General features: G+C 38.5%; 1 protein-coding gene across 8 annotated transcripts in view; it reads left to right on the top strand.

Moving 5' to 3' along the window:
• LPP (LIM domain containing preferred translocation partner in lipoma) overlaps positions 1 to 20,626 on the top strand; it is a 656,883-nt gene that overhangs the window by 398,582 nt on the left and 237,675 nt on the right. For all 8 annotated transcript variants that reach the window (XM_033123201.1, XM_033123175.1, XM_033123185.1 and 5 more), the window contains one exon: positions 6,881 to 7,570. In XM_033123201.1, the coding sequence (XP_032979092.1) occupies positions 6,881 to 7,570 (690 nt within the window). The remainder of the gene's footprint in view (positions 1 to 6,880; positions 7,571 to 20,626) is intronic.

Genomic DNA, 20,626 nt, shown 5'->3' with positions numbered 1-20,626 from the left:
TTAGAAAATTTCTTTCCAAGTAGAAGTCATTTTTGTTCAACAGACCAAGTTTTGTCTAAAAAATTGAATTAAGTAAGAATTCTCTGAGAACAGTGATTATGATTCTCTTTGTCTTATTGTGGCTTCTACAAGTAGCTCAATGTCTGACACGTAACAGAATTTAAATAATTTTTATTGAATATATTATTAGGATTAACTAAATTTCTAGGGATTGGGTTATTGCAATTACTTGGTAGTTAATTCAAAATGTATTTTGTTTCAGTACATGTTGCTAAAAAATGCATTAATGTCTTTTCACTCATGGTAAGTTTATTTAAAATGTGTCTCTTGATTATTTCTACAAGAGATTTAAGCCACCACCAAGTAGAAGTTATATACACAATATGACCATTAAAATGAAAATAAGTGAAAGATAGTATTATTAATAAATTCAAAAAGTAAAGTGATTAAACTAGAGGAAGGGAAAGATTAATGAGATTCCTGTAATTAAGCATGTATTAAATGTATCACAGAGTTTCTTTATTGTCAAGTAATAAGAGAAATTAGTCTTCTCATATTTCATATGTTACAATTTGAGAAGAGAAATACATTTTTCTTGGGAGCCGATTAATCATTCATTCATTCAAATATTTGTCAATTACCTACTATGTACTATAATATGAAAAAGCCACTGGGGAAGCACCAGTGAATAAAAGGGACACTGTCTAACCCTATGAAAACAGACTCATACACGTGAGATATGTGCAGAAAGGGAGGAGTAAAGAGTTTTCACTGTGCCAGAAGATTTAGGCAAAGGGTCACTGAGGAACCCGAAACTCAGGTTGAGACCTATGGGATTCTTAGAAATTAGCAAAACAGACTTCAGAGAGAGATGGGGAAGCACGTAGGCATAATCCCTGAGATGGCAGAAAGCCTGACATATTAAAGAAAGTCAATGTTAGAGAATGACATGACACATAACTCTCAAGGAGAGGCAGAAGAGATAGATTGAGTCACAATTATCCCACTAAGCCTGTGAACACTTTTAAGCAGGCAAGTAATGTAATTAGATCTTCATTTGAGAGAAATCATTCTGGCTACAGAATGGAGGATTCACTGAGGCAAACATGAGTAGACATTGGGATACCTAGTTGGATAATGTTGGAGCAGTCCTGGTAAGAGGTAGTAGTATCTCAGAATAAGGTTGCAGCAGTGGAAATAGTGGGATGTGGACATATTTCAGACTTACAGAATTTGCTATTGGGGAATGGGATCAACAGGATTAAAGTACTTGAATGACATGTGAGGGAGAGGCTCAAGACAGACTCCTAGTGTTTTCATTTGAGCCCTACCTGGATGAGAAAACAAGACAAAAAGAATGAAAGGTAGATCCAAGGAAGATGATGACCAGTTTTCCACATGGTGAGGCTGAAGAGCGTATGAGACATCCAAGTACACACATGAAAGAGACAGTTGAATATCTGGGCTTAGCATTCAGAGTACAGATGAATTCTGGAGATAGAAATTAAAGAGAGTCTTCATAACAGAAGATTTTTCAAGTTGTGGGCATGGTCCTGGAGAGAGTGAATAGACAGAAGAGAGGAGGTCCTGTGTCAAATAAAGAGGACCATTATTCATTGGCCATTGGGTAATATGTCAGCTAATGTCATCAGTAGCAATTTTGAAGAAACACTAGAAAAGTCCTTCTAGCAGAAAGCTAGAAAGAGCCTGAATTTCTGACGTCACAGTTGAGCATTCATATTAGTTCTTGGCTGCCTATCTCTGGATTTCTATTACAAAATATAAGTATCGCTGATTAAGACTATGATAATTTGATTTGCTATAACTTACAGTTTGACTTCTTCCCAACTTATAGAACATGCCGGTGAATTCTTAAAACACCGTAGGATTATTTTAATGGAGGTATGTATAGACCCTATTGGGTGTATAACTGAAGGACCATAGAAAGAACCTCAAAATCCTTTCAAGGTAGTCAAGAGAGACATTACAGAAGAGGCACCATTTGATGTGAGACTTCAAGAATAAGCGGGAAACTGCCAGGTAGAAGACGGCTATATTTGAGCAGCAGGGGAGAAATGTGGTAGAGAGTTGTATAGAATGGATCATAGACTGTAGAAGGAGGTCCTGACTGGCAGATATGAATACAGACGTAAGTGTGTTTCTGTCTCTATAGGAGGTTAATATTGCTGGAGTGCATACCGTGAATGTTGGCAGAGGCGGTGGGGTGGCCATGCAGGAGGGCTGGACAGGAGTGCAAGGGCGAGATCGGAAAGTCTTTATACCCGTAAAGTATGTTGGGGGAAAAAAGCAAAGAGTTCAACACAAGGCAGAGTCATTGCTAAATCTGGATCAGCAAGGATCAGCGATCAGTTGTTCGTGTCAGAGAGATCACTGTGGCAGTACTGAAGAGGAGAGATGAGAGAGGACTGAGGGTAGCTGATGCTAATAAATAGCTCAGGGAAGTGACGATGAGGACCAGAATCCGAGGAGACAAAGGAAGACTCGAATAAAGTGCAGGGATGGGAGAAATAGTCAGGGGTTACATGTGAGACATAGTAGTAGATTAGATCGTGTGTGTGTAGTTGTGTTCAGGGAATGGTTGAGCAGAGGTAAGTGAGATAGAGGAATGTAAGATGTCATCTTGACTTGGGCTAAAAGGAAGTTGGGAACCTGCTCAAAGACGTGAGTACAGAGGTGCTCTTACAGCCCCTTGTCTGTTCTTATCTCATGGTCACAGCCAATTCTGCCTGATAATCAAGGTGTCCATTCAACAGTGACTGATTATGTATTAGCCCCTCTATCAGGCTATAAACTCTGGGGGACAGGGAGACACTCTGTTCACCCTAGGATACTGTCCTCCTTCCAGTTAGCTCACAGAGCTTTACATGTTGAAAATGCTTTACATGAAAAACAATAATTAATAGGAAAATAACCACATAAAATTACTGTTACATAGATTCAAGTCTCATAAAAATACCCACACACATATCTGTATGAGTGTAATTTTTCAATATGCTTGATTTTCAAAATGAAAATGTTAAATCATGTTAAAACTTCAAGCATTCCTGCAAAAACTAAAAAAGAAATGAAATGCCAAAAATACATACTTAAAAACTCCAACTAATCCAGTAAGTAGAACACATTCACTATGTATTTAATTGAATATGTGGGCCAGGAAAGAGTTGCCATAGCTTTCTTTAACCATGAAGAATATAAATAAATATGCTTTAAAATGATTCTTGTTCTTTATCCCTTCCACCTCTGATGAGGTAAAGAATGTAAAATTGCAAAGGAAAAAATATATAGCTTAATGTGCTATTTTCACACATGTAGTTATGATATAGAAAACACTCATAAACATGTCAGCACATACACAGCAGAATTCATATAGTTGTGAGAAACCTTCTCATCACCAGAAGAGAGTTCTTCTAATGAGGTATTTCCTAGAAGAAAACAATGGCTCCTGAAATTGTGCCCTGATGCCTGCCTGCAAAGGCTTTAGCAATGTTTAAAAATGTGTGTGTGTCTGTGTGCGTGTGTGTGTACACATACACACACGTGCACACATGTATTGTGTGATTACAAGTGCGAGTGAGTGTGTGTGTGTTCACCAAGAAAGAAAAAGAGAAATACTTGTGGGAAAAAAAAGCTGTTTCTAGAGAGTGAGGTTGACATTAATTCTTTCTCATTCACTTTATGAAGGTGATTGGTTTTCCTTTTCAAAACATGTGACTTTTGAGGCATCTGTTTTGGGGGCAGCCTTCTTTACAGCTGCAGCAGAGATATGCCTGTCATTAGCCCAGTTGCTCAGTCAGTGTCTCCATTTATAGTTAGGTTTTTAAAGTGTTCCAAATAGGAACTCTGGGTTTCTGCTGTTCTTGAGTCATCAAAGAAAAGAAATGCTTTATGCCTTTTCTTTCATTCAATTCCGTCTATGCAGCTGACATTTTTCAAGACTGACATGGTTGGCTAGAAAAACCTGACCTTATATTTTTTGTAGGCTCCGGCTGTTCTCTACTGTATAATGTCAGGGTCTTAACTGATTAGTTATATTAGAATTTCTTCAGGATATATATTTTAATAAATGTCTTAATGAGGAAACTGCATCTCTTTCTATCGGGCACTATTGGGATGACCTTCTAGCAGAAGGGAAAGTTCACTCCACCAAGACAAGAATATTCAGGTTGCTTAAATTACAACATAAATGGCAAGTTTGCCCCCTAAAGGGCTAGTATTATAATAGGAAAAAAAAAAAAAAGATAACTGTTCAACAGCCTTCTATAACTTAACAGGGAACTAAATCTAGAATTTAGTTCCCTAGGAATCTACAAAATCCCTAGGAATCTACAATTGAAGCAAATGATATGTGGGAAAGATAGCTGTAACACTCAGGATCCCATAAAACAATGATAGCACATTGAAACTAGCTCCTGTCAAGGAGTTACTTTATAAAAGCATTCTGTCCATAGGCCCATTTGGGTTTAGAGAAGCCATAGGGACAGAGCAATAATCTGGAGCCAGCAGAGTCAGAGGTGTTATCTCCTCTAGGCTCAAGGGGACCAGGGGAGAGAGAAGTTATTTGAACCAGGAAGGAGAAAGTGTTGTGGAGGAGAGATCCTTCAGAGGGCCAGTGAGCCTCCTTGGCAGCTGGAAACTCCACAATCTGGTTTCCAGAAGATATCAGTGTCAGTAGGGTCACTGTTGTCATCTTGTGTTTGACAATGATATGTTTCGCCCCACCCCAATCCATTCAATGACAATAGCGTCCCCTAGTCACTGTAACAATAAAAAAATACCCCCACTCATTTCTAAACTTTCCCTGATGCGTAGGAGGTTACCTCTCTAGTTGACAACCCCTGGAAGTGAAATGCTAACCAAATGTCCCTGGAAATGTTTTAATGTTTATCTCTGGATCAACCTAGATCATCAGAAAGCTATTCCCTGAAAACTAAATATCTGAATCAATAGACATTTACATGACGGTGGGGGCAAGATAGCTGCACCATTTATAGCCCACATCCACATTCCAGTCAGGAGAGAAGAAAAGTAGGAAGGGTTGGTGCTTATGTCAGGAGAGCCCTAGTTTTACCCAAAATGCTTAGCGTACATCTCTTTGACAAGAACCGTGTCACATGGTAACTCCTACCTGCAAAGTAGTCCGGGGAAGTATTTTAAGTGGGCACATTGCTTCCCTGAACTAAGTTGAAATTCTTTGCGTTCTGAAGAAGAGGAGTGGGTCTGATGACGAAGCTGCTGGCAGGGTCTGTCCCCTCTGTATATTATCTCTTGTGGTGTGGTGTGGGTAAATGACACAGAGTAATATAAAGTCTCACATCTTTTTTTCCTATGCATACTAGAATTTGCATGGAAACTAATAAACAACAAAATTAGGATGTGGTCACTTGTTTGTTTTATCAACAAATCGAATCATAGTAACTAAAAGCAAAATTACAACGTTGTTTCACTCGCGTATTTGTAGATTCCAAATAGACTAATGCCTGAGGACAAATGTTTCTTATCCCCCATCATAATTATAGCCTTCCATTGTTCAGCAGGGAAGTATTTTCACCTTTGGGTTATTAGGATATTCAGTAAGTATTTCTGAGTTGAACGAATGAATGCAATAGACATTAGGAAGATATAAAAGGAAGAGGAGTCTGCATTTGCGTTATCTTCCGTAAATCACTGACAGGAATCTTTGATATAAAATTTAGCATCCCTTTGGTTTTGCCAGTGTATTTGTTTCTCCCAACAGCCCTCTTTACTTTTTTCTTCCCTCTGCCCAGTCCTCCAGCTTTCTTTCTCTAGTACTTCCTTTTAGCATTATGATGCCTGTCTTTGAGTAGTTTGATTGAGATCATAGTGTTCAATGTATCTATTTTCTTTAGTTTTTAGTGCTTTCAATGTTATAGCCAAAAAAAAATTCAAAATCCAATATCATGAAGCTTGTCCCCTATGTTTTCTTCTAAGAGTATTATAGTTTGTGCTGTCACACTTGGGTCTAAAATTTGGGGTTAGTTTTGGATATGGTGTAAATAAGGGTCTAACTTCATTCTTTTACATGTGGACATCCAGTTTTCTCAGAACCATTTGTTGAAATGACTATTATTTCCCCCTTAATGGTCTTACACCTTCATCAAAAATCAATTAATCATGTGTTCAAGAGTTTATCTCTGGATTCTATCCCATTGGTCTGTGTGTCTATCTTTATGCCACTACCACACTGTTTTGATTATTATAGTTTTGTAATAAGTTTTGAAATTGAGCAGTTTGAAATCTCTAATTTTGTTTTTATTTTTCAAGATTGTTTGGGCTGGCCAGAGTCCTTTGAGATTGCATATGAATTTCAGGATGTATTTTTCTGTTTTTGCAAAAGAAGCACCATTGCGGTTTTGATAAGAATAGCATTGCATCTGTAGACCACATTGGGTAGTTGAAACATCTTAATTATATTAAAGTGTTCCAACCATACATAGTAAAGTGTTCCAATCCATGAACATGGATGTCTTTGTATTTATTTGTGCCTTCTTTAATTTATTTCAGCAACATTTTGTACTTTTCAGTATATGCGTCTTTTATCTCTTTGGATAAGTTTATTCTTAAGTACATTTTTCTTGATGTTATTGCAAATGGAATTGTTTTTTTTTTTTATTTCCTTTTCATATTGTTTATTTGTAGTACACAGAAATGCAACTGATTTTTGTGTTAGTCTGTGAACCCCTAAAAGGCAGGAACCATGCCTTTTGTGGAGTTAATACAAAAATAATAATTAGCAGTTTTTAATATTTGTTCTGTTTATTTTTCGTTGGCAATAATCTCTGGTGTTTTGTTTTTTTGTTTTTTTCTTCCCCCCTCTCTCTCTCTCTTTCTCCCATTTTAGGGCTCTACTAGTGCAACAGCTTCTCCTCCAGTCTCTACCCCTGTCACTGGACACAAGAGAATGGTCATACCAAACCAACCCCCTCTAACAGCAACCAAAAAGTCTACATTGAAACCACAGCCTGCACCTCAGGCTGGACCCATCCCTGTGGCTCCGATTGGAACACTAAAACCCCAGCCTCAGCCAGTGCCAGCCTCCTACACTACAGCATCCACCCCTTCAAGGCCTACCTTCAACGTGCAAGTGAAGTCGGCCCAGCCCAGCTCTCATTACATGGCTGCTCCTTCACCAGGACAATTTTATGGCCCAGGGCCAGGGCCACAGGGCTATAATCCTCAACCAGTTCCTATTTCAGGGCAGTGTCCACCTCCTTCAACACGAGGAGGCATGGATTATACATATATTCCACCACCAGGACTTCAGCCTGAGCCTGGGTATGGGTATGGCCCCAACCAAGGACGCTATTATGAAGCCTATTGCCCAGCAGGGCCTGCCTACGGGGGCAAACATGACTCCGATCCTGCCTATGGTCAGCAAGGTCACCCCAATACCTGGAAGCGGGAACAAGGATACACTCCCTCTGGAACAGGGAGCCAGAACCCTACTGGGATGTATCCAGTCGCTGGTCCCAAGAAGACCTATATCACAGATCCTGTTCCAGCCCCCTGTGCGCCACCACTGCAACCAAAGGTAGGAAACTCATTGACATAGTGATGGGAATAAATGGCTACCTGTCTTAGCTGCCTTCCACAGAACGCAGAGCCTGAGGCAAAAATGTCTGTGCTATTGTTGTTTCATTAGAAAGTATAATACCAGGGAAGCACGAGTGAAGTCGGAAAATAGGGATATTCTCTTGGGGATACGGGGTTATATTATCGATATGGCTACTGTTTAGTACCAAGTACATCTAATTGTTCGATTTTGAAAGATTGTCTTCCAAAAGATCATATGAACTAGCAGCTCAGGGCAATTTGTTTACGTAGGGAGGAAGGAAAAAATCATTTATCTTCCAGCTCTTATCTCCTATTGGTCCAAGCTTCTCTCTGTGGATTAGAAACGTCCTCACACTTAGACATTGCATTTACTTGGGTACCAAATAGATCTGCAACATCTCTTGCCTCACAGGGACAGGACATTTGCAGATATGGAGGTGGCAGGTATGCAGGGCAAACATGAGGTGAGCTGCTGTCAGGTTGGGACCGTGAGACAGTGGTCAGAACTCAAGCAAAGTTGGTACCACCGTGGCTGTTGGGACATAACAAGTGGCCAATGGCTCAAGAGACACGTGAGATCAAGGTGATGTAAGGTAATGCAGACGCCTTGTCTAGTTTCCTTTGGGAAGGGGTTGCAGTATAATGGCACTTGTTTATTGCCCCTTGTCTATCCACATCACTGATCTTCTAGGAAGAATCTTATGTCTAGCCTTTAACCCTATTAGGCAATTAGAAAAATCTTTATGACACCTTTTTGATTTAATTGTAAGCATGTATGTCTTTTTTTAATTCAACGTGTTCAGTAACTTCCTTTGAGTAGGTAAGATATAATACTGCGCATACCTACTCACCTACAACTTTGATTTTCCTTGAGTACTAGAACCAACCTGATGATGTTCCTTCTCACCATGACAAAAGGAGCCCAGGAGAATTACTTGGAAGGGGTGAGATGGAGAAACTAAGCTAGTTTCCAGCCATTGTGTTGGGATAGAGCCCTCTCTTTCTTTCAGTTAGAGCTATGAGAAATCAGAAATTGGAGAGCCAATGATTTGTTAGAAGCTGTGTGATAATTTTGCAAGATGGATTAGGTAGAAGTATAGAATGAAAATGTATATATATATAAAATCTCTTACACAATTTGAGATTGTCAAATTTCCAGACATACCCATTCACATTTTCAACATTGTAACAAAAATCAATCTGTCAGGTCCTTGCTCTCCAGGTAGGGTGTCTACTAAACCACTGTTCTCACATGAAAGCATCTGCTCTTTTAATGGTGCTCCAAAATGAAGTTTAGGTTCCTTACAGGAAAGGAACTCTTTCCAACAAGTGAGGGAACTTATGAATGCCCATTATATAAAAGTGGCCCAGCCGTGATCATTTTCCAACATAAAGTTTCCAAGTTAAAATGTTAAGTGTTTTTAAAACATTGCTCTCGGAAAGCCTTCCTTTCTAAAATCTATGAGGAAAAATAAATGTTAGTAAGTTTGTTTGTTTTTTGTTTGTTTTTTTAAATAAAGTTTGTCTGAAATAGCTAATTCGGGTAGCCTTGCCCTTTGTTCACATTACAGTATATTTGCATTAGTCCTTCCTGGCCCCCAGAGCAACAAGTTCAGAAAACATTGGATTATTCAATTTCACCTCACTTTGGTGAAACTGCTCCAGATTCCCCTATGGAAGATTAAAGTGTAGGTTGGGATAATTGCCATTAACATTTAAGCTCAAATAGGTGAGTAGTTTTGCCTCATCGGCCTAATGGGAAGAGATGCCCTCAGTTGTTTAAGACTCCTCTCACCTCATTTGGGGAAACAGACATGAGACAGAGCAAAAGTATGTCTAGAAGGAGGGCTTAATCTGGTGAGAAGGACTGAGCCAGTCTTTGAGTTTCCTGTTTTCCCATCGTGTCATTGAGCCCTCCGGACAGCCCCTCTCCACTCACATTTGGAACCAATCCAGCGGTGTAGGAAAAGAATCAGCACCCAGTGCAAGACCTGGATCTAAGGAGTTGAGTGTTGCCGCACGACTGGCATTGGGTCTGTCTACACCAACTTACTCAGGATGATGGAATGAACTTGTATTAACCACTCAGCAGCAATCGTGGAACTTTATTTTCCTTCTTATTGTTGTAAGGTACTTATTCAGGATGATCTATTACATTATTACAGATTCTGGATACCAGTGAATTTCATCATTTAAAAAAAATTTTGTGGAATATTTGTTTTTCAACAGTGTCATGTGTTTTAACATCACATTGTACATTTTAAAAATGAAAATCAAATCATGTACTTTTCTCTGCAGTTATTAAGGAGAGTGGATAGAGGTTGATATTTAGCCATCTGCCTGTGTTTTGGGAAAGGGGAAAGAGACTGATGAAACTACAGACACATTCTGAGTGTGCTGTGGGGGCATTGCATGAAGGGATGGGCTCTTTCCCAGTTGGTCTTTGAGCAGAACACTGCTGTATTCAATTGCACCTGTGCACAGAGGACCTTATTGTCCCAGTATTGACTCTGCTTGGCTTAGTGATGTGACTCCTGGCTTGAGAAATGAGCTCCTACGTCCAATCCCGTTCCTCCCGTGACATTCCTCTTTCAGCTTGAGGAAATCCTCTAGACCTCTTTATGTCACGCTTCTAGCCTTAGTAAAGTGGAACGTCATCGTCACTAATTAATTAATGATTGCAAAGGGCTTGGAAATTTCCAAGGGCTGAATAATTGCCAAGTGAGGACTATTCAGTTTTTCACTGGCTTTCCTTTATTTCTAATTTTTCAGTCACTGATGGAAAACTTACCTTCATGCCTTCAAACAATTACCTTTTGTTACAATGAGACATTCTGAAGAATTTGGCATTTAACCCCATTAAGGAATTTTTTTTAATGAACTAAATCTCCCCTGTATTTGAGATGAGTTGCTTTGATTTTCCTACATCATAACACTGTTTAAAAGAAAAGGGAAGGGAAGGGAAGGAGAAAGTAGAAGGAAAGAAAGAAGAGAAAAAAGAAAGGAAAAATAATTAAAGAATGAAGAAGAGAATGAAGAAAAGGAGACGAAATCAGAACGTCCAAGGCTTGGGGGATTGTGATGATATCTGTGTTCCCATAGTGTGCTGAGCAGTGAATTTGCATGCCACAGTAGACCATAATGTGTTTCCTGTACCATCTGAGCTGAGTTCCTCGCAAAATATTGTGATAAGCAAGTCTTTATATGGGAGAAATGTTCCCTTCTCACTGGAAGTCCTTTTAAAGACACAGTGGAATCTTTTCTTTTTGCTGTTTTATAAAAGCTACGTCTGTATGTCACTGTGTAGTGAGTTCACAGAACTCTTGTTCTGAGCATTGTCTTCACATCCCTGTGAGATAGGATGTGTGTTTTCTCCAATACTCGGATAAGATGAGTTAGAGTGAAAATCCCAGAGACAAAACCTGGAGGCCAGCCATCATTCTCAGGTCCACCGCAGCAGGTCAGCTCTAGCGCCCATTTCCTTGCCATAAACCTAATCTATGTCAGCCTCAGGTCTCTTAACGAGACAGCTATTTGCCCTGTGCTGTGTGAGTGGTGCTGGTGCTCTGCATCCCGGGAAAGTTGTGGAGGCCCACATATTGTGGGGATTAGGTTAAATTCTAAAGTCATCTATTATTTAATCTCCTTGAAAAATCCTTCACGAACCTGAGACCTTGGAGAACAACAAACTACCTTTCAGTAAACCTAACGCAAAGTTTTTGTTAGGTCTTTCAGAGTTACAACCGATCACTGCTCTTCATTTAGTTTTAAATCTGGGGATATTGGATGTGTCAGAAAAGAGAAATGCTGGGGTCAGTGTTGAAGGGTGTGCAAAACCTATAATTTGTTTAAGATTAGAAAAATATATTTGAGAATGTTGACATGGTAGAATTTCAAACATTCAAGTAATTCAAAATGCTTGCTTTTTTTTATTGTGGAAAAGAGGAAGTCATATAGATTGGGTGTGCTACAAAGACTTGGTGGCATTTGGGAGAACTATCTTCATGGTAATCCCTGTGCTAAATATCTTTCAATTCCAGGATTAGAGGGAAAAAGAAGAAAAAAAGAAACCAAAACAGAATTGATGTTTCGGTGAGGAGAGGGTTGGATATGTACCTGTGCCTCAGGAAAGTTGCTAATACATGAGTATGTGTGAAGATGAGAATGCCTGATGACACCAGTGACTATACTACTAGTACTTCCATTTGTACAGGGCTTTTCAGTTTATAAAGTACTTTGTGGACCTCACAAAATCCATGCGCATTAAGCACAGAGGGTTTTGTCTCTCTTACTGATGAGGGTTCAAAACTCAGTAATGAGAGTCACTCAATTAAGGTCATATGTCAAATTCATGGAAGAGCTACGACTCCAAGTTGGGTCTTATAAAGATTGTCCTCATGCTTTCCTCATGGAAAACCATGGGGGCATGTTTTGGTGTTTGGATGGCGAGAGAGCCACATCAGCGCGGCTCTGCCGTGGCCCACATCTCAGGCAGCCATGTAAGTGGTCTCAGGCAGTTGTGGTGCAGTGTCATGAGATCAGTAGTTGGAGGGGAAACACCCGTGAAGTCCCTGCCAGGCACCCGGGCTTGGGGCCTTGGGGCTATACTTCCTCTTCCCATCACCCATACATAATTTGTCCCAAAATTCTTTCTAACTTCACAGTATCGCAGATCTGTTTTCTTAACCAAAATCCCCACTGTTGCCTTCCTAGTTCAATTCTCATTTCTCACCTGAGCCATTGAATTGGCCAGTGAATGGGTATCTCCACCTGTAATCTCTCCACACCTGTTCCTGCTGAACATACTACCAGATTAATCTTGATACCATACCGCTTTGCCCTTGTCATGAACTGCTGTTTTAAAAAACCTTCAGATTTTCCTGGCCACTTAAGGAATGAATTGAAACCCCAGCCTGGATTTCCAGCTTTATCGTCCCGCTTTAAACATCGGGCTTCCAGCTAAAATGTATTATATTCCTAGTTATCTCTCACCTCTATAGCTTTGATCATGGAACTCTTTCCTCCTGGAACGCCTCCCCAGACCTCCCCCAAATAAATAAAATATTTACAGACCAAACTAAAGAGTTAATCTCTCTTGTGAAGCCTTCTCTTTCTTCTTCCTAAAATCGAGTTGTACATTCTTTCACCTTTTCTTGCGTAAATTATCACTCTCTTACTATACTAGATATACCTGTCTTCTACCACTTATGCCCCAGCGTATATTAGACACGGGAGTTTTAGGGGATAGAGATCGTACCTAAACAACTCCGTTTTCCCCAGAGTAACTAACACAGTGCATAATTCATTCTTATTTAATGAAGATGCTTGAAGAAACTCCCTATGTCCTCCTAAAATAAGGAGTAAGCCCTGCTTTAGCACTTAGCAAGCTGTGCAGCAAAATGCCAACAGCGAAACCTACTTCGCCAAATCAGCTTAAGTGACCTCAATAACACGAGCGCCGTCTCATCAGTAACTTAGTATCCATCGTAGCTAATTTCTCAGGTTCACTGTTGCACTAACACTTTACTTTCCTTCTGGGTTACATGTGTTTAAGTATATGCTGTTATGTACACAGAGTCCTTTTTACTTTCATCACTTGCCAAATGTCCACAGAATTTGTTGAAACATATTTGTTAATCTAATCAACTTTTGATGTTTAATTTACATACAATAGCATATGTCCATTTTAAATGCATAAGGCAGGGAACTTTTGACAAATGTTTCCACCTCCCGTGTTTCCCCGAAAATAAGACCTAGCTGGACAATCAGCTCTAATGCATCTTTTGGAGCAAAAATTAAGACCCGGTCTTATTTTACTATAAGACCGAGTCTTATATGATATGATATGATATGATATGATATGATATGATATGATATGATATGATATGATATGATATGATATGATACAATATGATACGATATGATATAAGACCGGGTGTTATATTAATTTTTGCTCCAAAAGACGCATTAGAGCTGATTGTCCAGCTAGGTCTTATTTTCGGGGAACCATGGTGGGTAACCACCATCACAGTCAAAACAGAGAATGTTTCACCTACCCCACAGAGCTCCCTTGTGTTCTGTTGTGGTCAGTGCCCTTTACCCTCAGCCTCTGGAAACCATTCTGCTTTCTAACATTGATCGTTTTGACCCTTTCTAGAATTCCACATACGTAGAATCATACAGTATGCATTCTGGTGTATGGGCTTCTTTTACCCACTATAATTTTTTGAGATTCATCTCAATGCACCAATAGTTCATTCATTTTTATTGCTAAGCAATGTTCCATTACATGGGTATACTGCATTTTGTTTTTCCATTCACTTGTTTTGAGGCATTTTTTTTGTTTTTTCCATTTTAAGTTGTGAATGAAGCTGCTATGGACAGTCAGGTACATATCTTTGTACAGACATAGTTTTGTTGTTGTTGTTCGTTTTTTTCACTTGTCTTGGATAAATACTTTGGAGTGGGATTCTGGGTCATGAGGTAACTATTTAACATCATAAGGAATTGCCAAACTGTTTTATTAAATGTACCATTTTACAATCTCACCAGCAATGTCTGAGAGGTCCAGTTGCTCCCCAATCCTGGTAATACTACCATTGTCAGTCTTCTTAATTTCTGCTATTTCATGCTGCATAGCTACATCTCACTGTGGCTTATATTTATATTTTTATTTTGACTAATGATTTAGAGCACTTATTATTCATCCCCTATTGGTCATTCTTATATCTTTTTTGGGAAGTATCATCATCTATTGGCCCATTTTTCGTTGGATCATTTCTTTATATTGAAAGTTGTAAGAATACATTATATATTCTGAACAAGGGTCCTCAGATATATACATCACTAATATTTCTTCCCAGTCTGTGACTTGCATTTCCATTTTCTTAATGTTGTTTTCTGAAGAGCAGCAGTTTTTAATATTGATGAAGTTCAATTGATCACTTTTCTCTTCTCTAATTTGTGCTTCTTCTTTCCTTAGATATGTTTGCTTCTGCATGGTCACAGTTTATGCTTCATTTTAGATGTTTTACAGTACAAATTAGAATTATGATTCACTTCAGTTAAGGATCATAGTTCATTTTTTTCACATTGGGATATCCAGTTTTTCTAGCATGGAAATTTGTTGAAAAGACTCTTTCCTCCCGTTGGATGACCTAGGCACCTTCTATAAAAATCAGTTGATGACATATGTGTGGGTCCCTCCGGACTCTATTCTGTTCCATTAATTTGTATATCTATGCTTAGGCTAATGCTACACTATCTTGATCACTGACTTTCATAGTAGGTTTTGAAATCAGGCAATGTACGTTTTCCATCTTTGTTCTTTCAAAAGTGTTTGACTATTTTAAGTCCTTCCCATTTCCAAATAAATTTTAGCCCCAGCTTCTCAATTTCCACAAAATAGCTTGTTTTGATTTTCATTGAGGTTTTGTTGAATCTATAATGAATTTGAAAAAAAGCTGATAACAATATTTAGTTTTCTAACTCATGAGCATGGTATATCTCTCATTTTATTTGTCTTCATCAGTTTCTCACAAGAATTTATTGTAGTTTTGCACATGAGTTGTTAAATTATCCCTAAGCATTTTATATTTTGGATGCTATTGTAAATAGTATTTTTAAACTCTATTTGCAATTGTTTGCCTTTAGTATATAGAAATACAATTGATTTTTTTGTGTATTGACCTTGCATTTTATGACTTGTTAAATTTAATAGTTTTACTGACTTTTTAAAGACTCCTCGGGATTTTCTACCATATCGTTTCATCTGGGAAAAAAATATTGATTCAATTGCATATTTCCTTTATGGACAAGAGCCTATCCATCAACTTTTTCTGTTTGGAAAATTGGCTTCTTGATTCAAGAAGAAACAATTTCCTACAAATTTGGAGGATGTACATTGGAAAAACAAAATGGTAAACGTTTATTTTACTCTCCATTTCTCTAGACCAGCCTATTGAAACTGTCAGACATGGAAGTTACAGCCAAAATCATTAGGTTATAACCCCTCAGATTTACAGATGAGAAAACTGAGGCCTGAAGAGTTACAGTGACTTGAAGAATTATACAGTTAGTAAGTGGCAGATTTGATTAGAAAACTAACACAATTTCTATACCATAGTTCCTCTATACATTGCTTTAAGCCCAATGAAATCAAAATATAGGACTTCTAAAAAGTGTAATAATTGTTACCAAAAAGCGCTTATCACTTACCTTAGTAAGGCCTCTTAATAATAGAAAATGGCCAACATTCTAAGGATCCTTGTTTTGTCTCACCAGTTGCTCCTGTGAAAAGACTAGTTCTCAGGGTCTATGATTTTGACTCAGGCCATAAATTTTTTCTGTGATTTTAAAGGTTACTGTCAGGATGGATGTCCTAGTACACTAAAATGCCTGTGCATATTATTTATTCATTTTACTCATCTAATCATTTTCATAGATTTAGATATTTAAAATATCTTAGGTATCTAACTTTTCTGGAAAATAATAAATCATTTAAACAACTGATTCTAGTAAAATGTCATTTTTGTGTTTATAGAGTGAGAGAACTCAACTTCAGTTTACCAGGGTTTTGCCTTTGTTTTGTTTTACTTCAATTCTACAGCAAAACAACTACCCGACTCACTGATATGTCCCTGTAAGAATCTCATTTCCTTCTTGGCCCGCTACAAACACTCAAACTGTCCTGTTTCAGAGGATAGACTGTAGTTGTTCTCTTCTCCAGAAAACAAAGCTTGACTATTATTGATGAATCATGATTAATGATGAATATAAAAACTTTGTAAGATTTTTGCACACAGTGTATTAGGAAGTATCCCATAGTGAAAGTCAAATACTTGACTTTCCAAAAGTGCCATTGTCCTAGAAATAAACATTTACGTGTTATTTTAGCTCTTTGATTTTCTGGACTATGGAGATCTCAACATTTAGATATACTATTAGCAAATTATATGGTGTTTGTTCTGTTCCATCCTTGGAATTCAGTGATGTTCTTCAGAACAAACGATTACAATTTATTATTATTATTTTGCAGAAATTTACTTAATTAAAATAACATTTTGAAATATATAATAACAATTTGTAACATTTTTATTACCTCTTACAAAATGTACCAAACTTTCATATACCAGGAAAACTCTATAACGTGCCTGGTGGCGTCTTGCCTAGTCTCCTACCAATAAGGGACGCCAGAGGGAGGATGAGAACTGAAGTCTTTTGACTACCAGCCCACTGTTTTTTCTACTCCATGACACTCGCCTCCATTCATAGCTCTCTCTGTGTAAAAAAAAAAAAAAAAAATGTATTAGATCATTGTACAGTTAACCAAACATCAAATATTTCTTCAGCTCAGCAGTTTAAAAAAATTTTTTAGAATTGTAATTCTGGGACATAACATATTTAACATTATTTGTTAAATAGTAAAAGATTTATTCAACATTTTATCAAGAGTCAAGAAGTTGAAACTCTACCCTAAATCTAAGTTCAAGATAATAGGTCCCCTTTTATTTAGTCCTTGTAAATATTTGGTATGTTATTTCCTTAAACATAGACACCATGTTTATTTTTGATGTTCCTTCAGGGATTATTGTGAAAAAGGTAGGATAAGAGGGTGTAGGTGTGCCAGTTGTATTCTTTATGGATCTGTTAGCTATTACTTGTTTTTCATGGTGCATACATGCAATTTTTAACAACAATTTGGATAGAGTGTCTATAAAGATATCCATAATTTTTATTAGAGGAATCCCCGGTTTTCATCCTGCTATCCAGCCCATGCACAGGACACAAAGTAATTAGTTAGGTTAACTCTCTAGGAGACAGCTAAATCTTGTGATCCCTGCAGAGGCAGAAAAATTGCTGGTGACCAGCAGAGAACTGAAGAGTTCAGTAAGGCAGGCTGGGGAATATGGACTAGGACCCAGCAAACTACAGTCTGGGGGCTGACTCTCATCCTTCACCTGGTTTTGTAAGTAATGCTTTGTTGAAAGAGCCATGCCCCCTTGCCTGTTTCACACTGCCACAGCAGAGTGGGAAAGGTGCGGCAGAGGCTGTGTGGGTTTCAAATCCCTACCTAGGAAACCCTATGCCCGTTAGCAGTCACTGCTCATTTCCCTCCAACCCGCTAGTCCTTGATAACGACTCATCTACTTTCTCTACCTATAGACTTGCCGATTCTTGACACCTCTCTTCTTCTCACACAGCAAATGCTTTCAGCTTCCCCTTTGAAGTAAATTTAAAATCAGATCACTCCTCACCAACTCCACGGCCATTACTCCGGTCCAAGCCGCATCCCTTCTTGCCTGGGTTATCACAACCGCCTCCCAATGCTTTCTTTCTACCCTCGTCCCATTTTGGCCTGTTTTCAACACTGAGTGATCCCATATAAGTCGTATTATTTTACTTTCCTGCTCAAAACAGCTTCCCACCTCAGAATGAGAAGACAAAAAAAGGCCTGACTCTATTTCTCCCCCCATTAGTTCTCTGACCTCATCTATCCCGATCTCCCCTTCACTCAGCTCCAGCCACACGACATCCAGGCTCACTCCTATTTCAAGGTCTTTGTTTTCTGTACCCTCTGCCTGCAGTGCTTTTCCCCAGATATCCACATGGCTTCTTCTCACACTTCCTGTAGGACTTGACTCAGATGTTACTTGGAGAAATCTTCCCTGACCACCCTTTCGAAGATACCTCTCCTATGTTAGTGTCCCTGTCCACATGTACTTTATTTGATCTGTAATATTTACCACCCCGAACATATTGTATAGTTTAATCATTTGTTCTTTGTTTCTGGCTCCCTAGAATGTGTGCAAGAGCAGAGGTATTTGTCTGTTTTGATAACTGCTATGTAGCAAACAGTGCTTGGCAAGCTAATAAATTCAGAAAGATGGGCTAATAAATGAATGAACAAGTGCTGAGCACAGAATCATTCCCTCTGATGACTTTTTATCCAAATTGCTCTTATGTAGGAAAGGGCACAAAGGCCCGAGGTCCTCCGGTATATGACTCCCACCTTTATGTATGATTTTTCTAAATTTTATATTACCCGTACCATCCCCTGCCTTAGCTTCCCAACCTCCTTTTTAAGCCCCCCTTTTAACACCATGTGTTGTCTATTTTGATGGTTACGTGGTAAAAAGATGGTATTTGAAATCAAATCTGAGTTTGAGTTCCACACTACAAGAAAAGTTGTGTGTGAAGACCGATGTGGGGTTACTTTTTGACTATAAAATACTACACCTATGTGAAAGATTATTGTTATATTTTGAAGGACTTAGGCTAAAGGAGGGGACTAAAAATCTAAGCGGTAGATGAGTTTGTTAAATATGTTAAAGCTGTATGGATTAATAGCTGCTAATATTGATTTAACATTTGTATCAGGTATTGTACTGAACACTTTCTATGGATTAGCTCATGCAGTCTTCTCAGTAACATTTTCAAAGTGTTGTTATTTTCATTTTGCCAACAAAAACTGAGTCTTGAAGACATTTAGTTCACCCAATCCAGAAACTTAGAATTTTATAAACTTTCGTAAATATAAACAAAGTTAAATGTTAAGGCAAACACGGTCAGTTTTATTGGGTACAAACGTGGCTTCATTTGTTAACTTGTTCATTAAAAAATTATTCAGCGCCTATTTTTTGGTGCTGGGGGTTAGAGTCAGAAACAGGATAAGATTGTTTCCCTCTTAAAGCTTATATTCTAATAGTGTTTTCAAAGGAGAAGCAGTAAGACATAGGTAGTGATACTTGCTCCAAATAAAATGAGGAATTTTACTATTGGCATAGAAAGTGGCTGATTTAGGTAGCTGTCTCAGGAAAGTCATTGAAGGGATGGCATTTGAGCCAAAACCTGAATAATGTGGAGGAGCCAGGTCTTCTAAGATCTGGTAAAGAATAATCCAGGCAGAAGTCTTTGGAGCTTGGTGTTTACAGGAATAGAAAGAAAGCTAGGGTGGCTGGAACATAGTCAGTGGAAGAGAATGGGATAAAATGAGGTGGGAGAGGTAAGCAGGGTCCAGATCTTCTGTGCTGTGGTAAGGAGTTTGTCTTTATTCTAAGTGAAATAGGAATCCACTGGAATGTTTTTAGCAAGGGGAGTGATAGGATCTGGTTGTGTTTTAAGATAATCTCAGCCACTGTGTAAGATCGGACTGGATGTGGGAAGATTTGTTAGGCTCTGGTGTTTCTGTGATTTCCCTTAAAACTGTTGAAAAGATGGCCTTATGAACTTTCTTATTTGTAAAAGAAGAAATTTTATATGAAGAAACATGCAAGTGTGGGCCTCTTTATTGGCAGCGACTCTGTATCTCCAGGTTCCTGTAGTTCTATACTTGAGCAGACTCCCTCCCAGCCCCTAGCTCCAGGGGCGGTGGAGGCCTATAGTTGTTGAATGAGAAGTGAAAATGGAAAAGACACACCACTGGCTCTCTCACAAGTGGCAGAGGAAATTTTCCTAAGAGAAGCAGTAATGGAAGCAATAATGGTTTGAGACTTAATGAGTTTGGGGGATGAACTAGAGTTACATGTTTTTAAAAATCTTTAAATTTTAATTACTTAGCCAAAAACGATATAGTATGACACCTGCTTTTTTTTCTTTTTTCTTTTTTTTTTTTTTTTTTTGCACGGATCAGTCAAACACTGAATACTCTAAAGTCGAGGAAGGCATAGTCAACATAGGCATAGTCAACATAGTCACATAGGATGAAGGTTTCATCTACTTCTGTTTCTATGACAGGATCAATATATTAACAGGAATTAAGCAGCCGAGGATCCTGCTGGTCTTCTCACCCAGTTTCCACCCCTGGTGGCAATGTAATCAATAAAAGGCAAATGATGACATCTGTTCTCCAAGACTTCCATTCACACCAAGTGTCACTCACCTTGACATGTGCTTCTCTTCAGCTTGATTTTCTTTCACCCTCCTTCCTTTTCAGCTTATCTATTTCCTTGAAATTAATACTGCAATCCTTTGCAGTCTCCATAATGGTTCTTTGTATAAATGACCCACAGTGATTATCAAGATGGGATTGCCT

Source organism: Rhinolophus ferrumequinum, chromosome 2 (genome assembly GCF_004115265.2).
Source record: "Rhinolophus ferrumequinum isolate MPI-CBG mRhiFer1 chromosome 2, mRhiFer1_v1.p, whole genome shotgun sequence".
Taxonomy (NCBI): Eukaryota; Metazoa; Chordata; class Mammalia; order Chiroptera; family Rhinolophidae; genus Rhinolophus; species Rhinolophus ferrumequinum.
Note: the sequence above shows the minus strand (reverse complement) of the source record. Positions and strands in the feature narration are given on the sequence as shown.